The sequence below is a fragment of the Nicotiana tabacum genome, chromosome 6 (genome assembly GCF_000715075.1).
Source record: "Nicotiana tabacum cultivar K326 chromosome 6, ASM71507v2, whole genome shotgun sequence".
NCBI lineage: Eukaryota > Viridiplantae > Streptophyta > Magnoliopsida > Solanales > Solanaceae > Nicotiana > Nicotiana tabacum.
Genome location: NC_134085.1, coordinates 109,233,828 through 109,243,028, shown reverse-complemented (window position 1 = coordinate 109,243,028; position 9,201 = coordinate 109,233,828). Strand labels below are relative to the sequence as shown.

The window sequence follows — 9,201 nt, the reverse complement described above, 5'->3', positions numbered from 1 at the left end:
ATAGTACTACGAAGCGGGCGTGTGTGTCTATATATATAATATATATATATACTTACGCTATATACTATGCACTAAGTATAAGTGTATTAGGTAATACTGTATCAAATATAGCTTATATATATAATATATATACTTACGCTATAATATGCACTAAGTATAAGTGTATTAGGTATTACTGTATCGAATATAGCTTATATATATATATATATAATATATGTACTTACGCTATACTATGCACTAAGTATAAGTGTATTAGGTAATACTGTATCGAATATAGCTTTTATATATATATATATATATATATATAATATGTACTTACGCTATACTATGCACTAAGTATAAGTGTATTAGGTAATACTATATCGAATACAACTTATATATATATAATATATGTATTTACGCTATACTATGCACTAAGTATAAGTGCATTAGGTAATACTGTATCGAATATAACTTATATATATATAATATATGTACTTACGCTATACTATACACTAAGTATAAGTGTATTAGGTAATACTGTATCGAATACAACTTATATATATATATAATATATGTACTTACGCTATACTATGCACTAAGTATAAGTGTATTAGGTAATACTATATCGAATACAGCTTATATATATATAATATATGTATTTACGCTATACTATGCACTAAGTATAAGTGTATTAGGTAATACTGTATCGAATACAGCTTATATATATAATATATGTACTTACGCTATACTATGCACTAAGTATAAGTGTATTAGGTAATACTGTATCGAATACAGCTTATATATATAATATATGTACTTACGCTATACTATGCACTAAGTATAAGTGTATTAGGTAATACTGTATCGAATACAGCTTATATATATAATATATGTACTTACGCTATACTATGCACTAAGTATAAGTGTATTAGGTAATACTATATCGAATACAGCTTATATATATATAATATATGTATTTACGCTATACTATGCACTAAGTATAAGTGTATTAGGTAATACTGTATCGAATACAGCTTATATATATAATATATGTACTTACGCTATACTATGCACTAAGTATAAGTGTATTAGGTAATACTGTATCGAATACAGCTTATATATATAATATATGTACTTACGCTATACTATGCACTAAGTATAAGTGTATTAGGTAATACTGTATCGAATACAGTTTGACCAAAAGGCGACCAAAGTTGGTCGCTTTTGTAGGATATATATATATATAAGAGGAAAATAATTATTTTATTTATTTATTTTCAAATATAGCGACAAATGTTGGTCGCTATTTTGGTCAAAAAGTCAAAAATAATTTGGCTACCAAAATAGCGACCAAGTTTGGTCGCTATTTTTTTTAACAGGAGCCAAAACGGGTTTCAGGTCCATTCTTTCAAAATTATTCACCAAATTAAAATCTTTCTCCTCTAACACTCAAAACCCCTTCCCCCCTCCGACTTCCAGCAGCAGCGACGCCCCCCCGCCACTGGCGACCCCTGACGGCAGCAGCAAATTCCGGCGACTCCACTCCCAAGGTTAGTTTCTCTCTCCTTTCTTTTATTTTTCCGAAAAACAGTGATTTTAGGGGTTCAATTCCAATATATTAAGGTTCAAAGTTATATATTATTTGTTCAACTATGTTTAGTTCAAAGTTAATTCCATGTTAGGGTTTAATTTCTCCATGTTAGGGTTCAATTTCTCCATGTTATGGTTCAATTTATCCATGTTATATATTATTTGCAATTTTTAGGGTTCTTATTAATACTTTTAGGGTTCAAATAAATTAACTATTTAGGTAGACTAATTTATATATGGGGTTAAATTTTATTTTATGAAGCAACAATAATAGGATATGAATTGGACTTTTAGTTAACTAAAAAAAGATTAGGCTATGAATTAACTAATTTAATTTGTTCTTGCTTTATTTAAATAGATGGAACATCGTTCTTGGATGTACAATAGGAATTATCCTAATCGGCGGGGATTGCGGGAGGATTTTGTAGAAGGGGTTGAGGACTTTATTAGACATGCAATGTCACTTCCGCCATACATAAAAGAAGGAGTAATTAGGTGCCCTTGTGTTAAGTGCGACTGTATGAAGTTTGGAAAACCGGAGGAAGTTAAGGTTCATCTTTATATGGTAGGGTTTATAGCGAATTACTTTGTGTGGACTAATCATGGAGAGATGGATGGTAGCCATGGGATATTTCATAACATGGTTGTTGGTGAAAGTAGTAGGTCGAGGGAGAATAGAAATAGTGATTCCAGAATTCATGATATGGTTGCGAATGCTTTTGGAATGCACTTTGGGGGTGAGCCCAACGAAAATGTTGAACAAACTCCTAATGATGAAGCAAGACATTTTTATGAACAGTTAGAGGAAGCTAGTCGTCCACTACGTGAAGGACGTCCGCACTCTGAGTTGTTTGTTGTAGTTAGATTACTAAGTATCAAATCTGATTGGAATATTTCTCAAGCAGCCATGGATTCTTTCATTGACCTTATGCGTGAACTAGTTGACGAGGAAATCGAATTACCTGGTGATTTCTATAAGGCAAAGAGATTAGTTTCTAAGTTAGGACTTTCGTCAATGAGAATTGATTGTTGTGAAGATGGTTGCATGTTATATTATAAAGATGATGCAAATTTAAGCAGTTGTAAATTTTGCGGAAAGTCTCGTTTCAAGAGGCTTTCCAGCGGGAAGATGGTCGCTATCAAGGCGATGCATTATTTACCTCTTATACCTAGGCTAAAGAGGTTATATGCGTCGATGAGTTCTTCTCTTCATATGAGATGACACTTTGAAAATAGAAGGCCACCTGGTGTTATGTGCCATCCTTCAGATGGAGAAGCTTGGAAGCACTTTGATAAGAGATATCCATGTTTTGCTAGTGAACCAAGGAACATTCGGTTAGGTTTGTGTGCGGATGGCTTCACGCCTTTTTCTGTATCTGCGACACCGTATTCATGTTGGCCTGTCTTTCTTACACCTTATAATCTACCACCCGAGTTGTGCATGACTAGTCCATATATATTCTTAAATTGTATTATCCCCGGTCCACATAATCCGAAAAGTTTGATAGATGTATATTTGCAACCTTTGATTGATGAGCTAAAACAATTGTGGTACGATGGTGTTGAAACATATGACATATCAACCAAGCAGAATTTCAATTTGCGTGCAAATTTAATGTGGACAATTAATGATTTTCCTGCGTATGGAATGTTGTCTGGGTGGATGACTGCTGGGAAGCTAGCTTGTCCTTACTGCATGGAAAATAGTAAAGCATTCACTTTGAAACATGGCCGAAATCAATCATGGTTTGATTGTCATCGTCAATTATTGCCTGAGGGTCATGAGTTTAGAAGGATGAAAAATGCTTTCAAAAAGAATAAACTGGAATATGATTATCCACCTCCGATACTTTCAGGTGATGAAATTTGGGAGAGGGTCCAGAACTTTAGTAAAGTTACTGAAGTTCCACCGCATAGATTCCCCGGATACGGTGTTACTCATAATTGGACCAAACAGAGTATATTTTGGGAGTTGCCTTATTTGAAGGATAATCTTCTTCGTCACAACCTTGATGTCATGCATATTGAGAAGAATTATTTTGACAATTTGTTCAACATAGTGATGGATGTTAAAGGTAAGACAAAGGATAACCCGAAGGCTAGAATGGACTTACAAGAATATTGCAGGCGGCCTGAATTACACTTGCAGACAGCAAACAATGGTAAGTTATTCAAGCCCAAAGCAAGTTACACATTCACTTTGGAGGAAAGACGACAGATTTGTGATTGGGTAACGAAATTGAATATGTCTGAGGGTTATGCGTCGAATTTTGAGAAAAAAGTTGATATGGAGGTAGGGAAGTTGAGCCATTTGAAAAGTCATGATTGTCATATTTTCATGGAGACCTTAGTGCCTATTGCGTTTTTTGGTTTGCCTGAAAGAATCTGGAAACCCATCACTGAGATTAGTTTGTTTTTCAAAGACTTGTGTTCTTCCACATTAAGGGAAGAAAACCTACACCGGATGGATCAGAACATTCGTGTAACTTCGGGTAAGATGGAAAAGATATTTCATGTGTCACAGTCACTTCGTGGGTCAATTTGGCCAAGATGCTGTATATACGACATTTCATAGGTGGTTCAAATAATTTGTAAGTATATCCTTAAAATATTCTAACACTATGTAGGTAAACAATGTTTAAAAGTTATGCTAACTTATGAATTTTGTTAACAATATGTAGGTAAATGATCCAAATAATGGTGTAAATCAATTTTTGAAAGATATATCTTGGGGACCTGGGGTTGAGGTCACAACATATTCCAAGTACGTTGTGAATGGTTATAAGTTTCATATAGAGGGTTGCTCTAAAAATAAAAAAAGCAACAACAGTGGGGTGTGGGTTCAAGGTGGTGATGGCAACCAAGTTGGAGATATTGATTATTATGGTGTGCTCAAAGAAATAATAGAACTAGAATATTCAGGTAGGCCATTTAAGAAAATTATTCTCTTTAGATGCAAGTGGTTTGACCCAAATCCAACAAGAGGTACGAGAGTACACAATCAATATAACATAATTGAGGTTAATCATACGAGGGAGTATGATCGCTATGATCCTTTCATAATTGCACATAATGTTAGGCAAGTGTATTATGCTCCTTATCCATTTCGGCAGAATAAGTCTGATTGGTGGGTTGTAATCAAAACTAAGCCTGTAGGTAGGGTCGAAGTCGAGAATGTGTTGGATGTTGCATATCAAAACGATATCTCCAGTGTTCACCAAATAGTGGACGAACTTTTAGAAAATGATTTGGAACATCCTGAACACATATTGGAAGAAGTTGATATAAATGAAGTAAGAATTATAGAAAACGAGGAAGAAGAATCAACTGATGAAGCTCAAACTAGTGAGGAAGAAGAGTTCTCTGACGAGGAAGAATACGTCGATGAGCTTTAAAAAGTTGGTTTCTTCAATAACTCTCGTTTATAGATAGTTTCCTTATATGTTTCAATCTAAATATGTATTATATTATGCAGATGACAGGCAAGGGTCGAAGTAACAATGAAGGTAGTGGTTCTCGGGGTCGAGAAAAGGCTAGGAAGCAAAAGAGGAGGGTAGAAGATACTACTCATCAATCTTTTCCACCATCTTCTGATTTGCCTATCACTATGCCATAGCCTCTACCCCATGGCTATACTGAGTTGCCACAACATCACTAGCCCTACACCTTCATGCAGACCCTGGGTGTTTCTTCACAAGGCCATCGGACTGTGCGTCCGACATACAGTCCACCTGCCTCACTACCACGTGGATCCCGCCCAGCAGCATCACATGGATCGCATCGATCCATGTCACAGCCACATGGATCACAGCCATCAGTGTCACAGCCAGTCGGGTCACAACCACTCGGGTCACAGCAGTCAGTATCACAGCCATTTGCGATTCGTGCAGCTATGTCGCAGTCACAGGGATCACATTTATCGTCATCAGCGACTCCACCTATTGGAGCCCTTCGCTTGCGGGATAGTAGCTCTGACCCCCCTAATCCTTCCACACATGCCTCTGATACACATGTTTCGGACGATGATGCTGATCTTGCTACTGCTCCTGACGAGGAGGTGCATTATGATTAGTATGGCAGGATCATCATAGTCCCTGAGGGTGATGGGTAAGAGTTATTTGTTATTTTTATGTTTATTTTTTTGTACAGTTTTTACTAAGATATTAATTTGTTTTATTATTAAATTGCAGGTTCCTCCCGAGTAATATTACTACGAGGATAATCACCAAAGTAACCAGAAAGCTTTATGATGCCCCTTATGCGTCTTGGCGTGAATTTCCATTCTTACTGAAGGAGGCAATTTTCAATGAATTTAAGGTATAAATGTTCTTTTAAGCAGTATAATTATTTATATTTATGATATTTCCATATAATATTTAACTTTTGAAATACAGAGCAAGTGTGTATGGGAACACCAGTATAGCGCGGACGTGGCTGCAAATTTTAATCTCAAAGCTCGCAAGCGGTTGTCGCATTCTTTCTCCATAGCTAGACAGCTGAACCAGAAGCCTGGCTGGTTGCTTCAGGAGTTTTGGGATGATTTGCAAAGGCAATGACTTACTGCAGAGTTCTTACAGAAGAGCGAAAAGGGAAAGAAAGCTCGCGCATCTGAGAAGGGAGGATCATTGCACACTGGAGGTGCGGTCAGCCAGGGGACAATAAAAAGAAGAATGGTACGTAATTGCTTAATTTATTTTAATTTTCAAAGTATATCTATTCTATTTATTAATTAAAATTTATGAGTTTTCAGGAAAAGAAGTTGGGTCGTCCGATGAACCAAGATGAGCTATTCAGGGAGACTCATATTGTGAAGAAGAAGAAAGAGACGGATCAAGAAAGGTGGGTCGAGGGACGTGCCTCGACTGTACATGTAAGTTTTCACTTTTCATTAAGTATTTTCATTTACTTTTATGTAAATTTTGAAATACTAATTCAATTTACTTTTTCTTATAGGATCGCTTCAGAGTTGAAGCTGAGGAATTCATACGCAGCCAGCCACCTAATGAGTCGGGCGTGCCATTCCAACTTTCAGCCAAGGATGTTGAAAGACTATGGACGCGGGCTGCAGGTGGTCCAAAATGGTGGAATGTATACGGCCTTCCTACTAAGACATTCCATCGCTATAGGTGTGGAATGCAAGGAATAGGGACTTCCTCGCAAGCCGAGCAACTTGATGGGGAGAGCCTCTCCGCTATGCGGGAGACTGTGACAAAGCTCACATCCGAGCTAGAAGCGTCCAAGGAAAGAGAAAAGCTTATAGATGCTCAGTATATTGGCGTGGTCGCTCAGTGCCAGAGCATGCAAGAGCAGATAAAAAATCTCCTAGCTGGATCTTTTTCGATTCCCCGGTCTCGGCCATCATCGCCAGAGGCTGCCCGTCCCCGTGCTCGTTCGTCCTGTCCTCCAAGTGGTTGTTCCTCCCGTCCTCCCCGTGATCATTCTTCCCGTCATCGACAAGTAGACCCTTCTCAATACCATGATGATGATGAAACTTCATCAGACGGTGATGATAATGATGTACCAAACAATGAATGAATTTTAGACAATTTGAACTAGACAAATACAATTTGTTTTCCATTGGGTTGTAATAAGAGTTAACTTAGTTTGGTAGTTCTATTGAAATTTACACTTTCTTGGTTTTAATGTAGCTTTTAATGTTGTTTTTGTGTTGTTGTTGTTGTTGTTTGGTATTGTTATTGGAATTGTTGTTTGAATTGTTGTTGTTGTTGCTTGTTAGGGTTTTGGTATGACTGGCAGGTGGTGTAGCTGCCAAAACAGACAGTTTCTGCCAAAATAATACACAGAAAAGCGACCAAAGTTGGTCTCTATTTGGTCGCTTTTCATGTTAAAAAAAAATAATTTTCTGGAGAATAGCGACCAACGTTGGTCGCTATATACCCAGATTTGTACAAAAAGCGACCAAACTTGGTCGCTATTTCATTAAAAAAATAAAATTTCTGGTGATATAGCGACCAAAGTTGGCCGCTAATATTTAAAAAATAAATTAAATTCATGTATTTAGGGACCAAAGTTGGTCGCTAGTTTAATAAAATAAATAAATAATTGAATAAAAAAGCGACCAACATTGGTCTCTAGTTTCCAGATTTTAAAATATAATATTTGGATTAGAGACCAAAGTTGGTCGCTTTTTAATGATTAATAATAAATAAATAAATAACGTATTTTATATTTAGAGACCAACTTTGGTAGCCAAATTTATATTATTAAATTAATAAAGCGACCAAAGTTGGTCTCTATAGTCAATTTCCGGAAAAATTGGTCCATTTAGTTTAGAGACCAAAGTTGGTCGCTTGTTAGCGACCAACTTTGGTCCCTAAATAAAAGGGACCATCAATATAGCTACCAGTCCCTTTTGGTCGCTTTTTGGTCGCTTTTTAGCCAAGTAGCTGGTCGCTTTTTGCGGTCGTTTTTTCCCGAATTTCTATTAGTGGAAGCACTCAAGGAGGCACTCTTGGAGGTGGCGGGGGAGGGTCTGGAATATTATCATTGGCCTGGCGGCCTCTTCTTTGTCCTTGAGGTACAATAGGAACCTCATCATCAATATTGTCATCTACCTCTTCCCCCGGCGGAAGATCTCCAAGAGGTGCATTGTTTGCTGCCATTTTGTACCTGAAGTTGCGACACACACAAATTAGTAACGCAGAAGGAAAGAAAAAAAATACACAAAACTATTTAGATAGATAGCCAAAACTGTTAGCTCCCCGGCAACGACGCCAAAAAGTGATCGGAGCCAACTCTGCACCACTACAGAGTGGCAAGAGCGGTCAAAGCAGCTTTTACCCGAGATGGTCGGGATCGAATCCACAAGGAGATATAAGTGGGAATTGGATTCCTATCTAAACTAGTGATGCGTAGTGCTCTTAATTACTCTTCTAATCATCTTTTAGTTGGTTATTACTTCTAATATTTATGCTAATGATAAGCTAAATTAAACTAAGAATAATTGCTTGTAGGGTTTTCTAATTAGTTAAAGAGGCACTAGGGAAGTTACTTTCTCCTAGGTGAATACTTTACGGGATCTAAAACCTAAGGCAAAGACGTTATGTTGGGGATTGTGATATAGCCAATGCACGGAATTACTCACTCTATACCTCTCGGTAGCTTGAGTGACTTTGCCCTAATTGACTTTCTCAAGACCAATTGGGTGTCAAAATTGTGCAAGCAATATAGGCTCAAGTCGGGTATTACTATCTTTAGGTTTAGCCCTTTAATTGGGACTATTAATCTCTTGATTACACCCCAATTTTTGTTGGACTTATTTTCCTAGACTCAAGCTCTCTTTCTCAAGAAGAGACCAAGTCAAATAGGCACAAATTAGTGTTTGCAACTACTAATTCAACATGGAAAACACAAATAAGTACAAATATCAACTATCCATAAACATCTAAGCCTTAAATCAAAAGACCCATCAAATACCCACACTAGGGTTGAGCCATAACCCTAGCTAATGGGTCTAACTACTCATAATAATGGAAGAAAACTGATAAATAGATGAAGAATAACCCATATGATTTAATTACAAACTAAGATAAAGAAGATTCAGTGTTAATCTAGCTACAAATTACTCAAAATAGCCTAATACAGCCATTCACGTGATCTGGTCTTTCG

General features: G+C 36.8%; 1 protein-coding gene across 2 annotated transcripts; it reads left to right on the top strand.

Moving 5' to 3' along the window:
* Nucleotides 1-1,339: 1,339 nt before the first annotated feature.
* Nucleotides 1,340-7,244, top strand: LOC107806012 (uncharacterized). 2 transcript variants are annotated; one of them, XM_075254387.1, is made up of 6 exons: nt 1,340-1,532; nt 5,048-5,679; nt 5,763-5,889; nt 5,967-6,245; nt 6,323-6,442; nt 6,526-7,244. In XM_075254387.1, the coding sequence occupies exons 4-6, from the start codon at nt 6,243-6,245 to the stop codon at nt 7,105-7,107; spliced, it is 705 nt and encodes a 234-aa protein (XP_075110488.1). In that variant the 5' UTR covers nt 1,340-1,532; nt 5,048-5,679; nt 5,763-5,889; nt 5,967-6,242; the 3' UTR covers nt 7,108-7,244. The 2 variants fall into 2 exon arrangements, with proteins under 2 accessions (XP_075110488.1, XP_075110489.1); XM_075254388.1 differs by lacking the exon at nt 1,340-1,532 and having other exon boundaries at nt 3,577-5,679.
* The last annotated feature ends 1,957 nt before the right edge of the window (nt 7,245-9,201 follow it).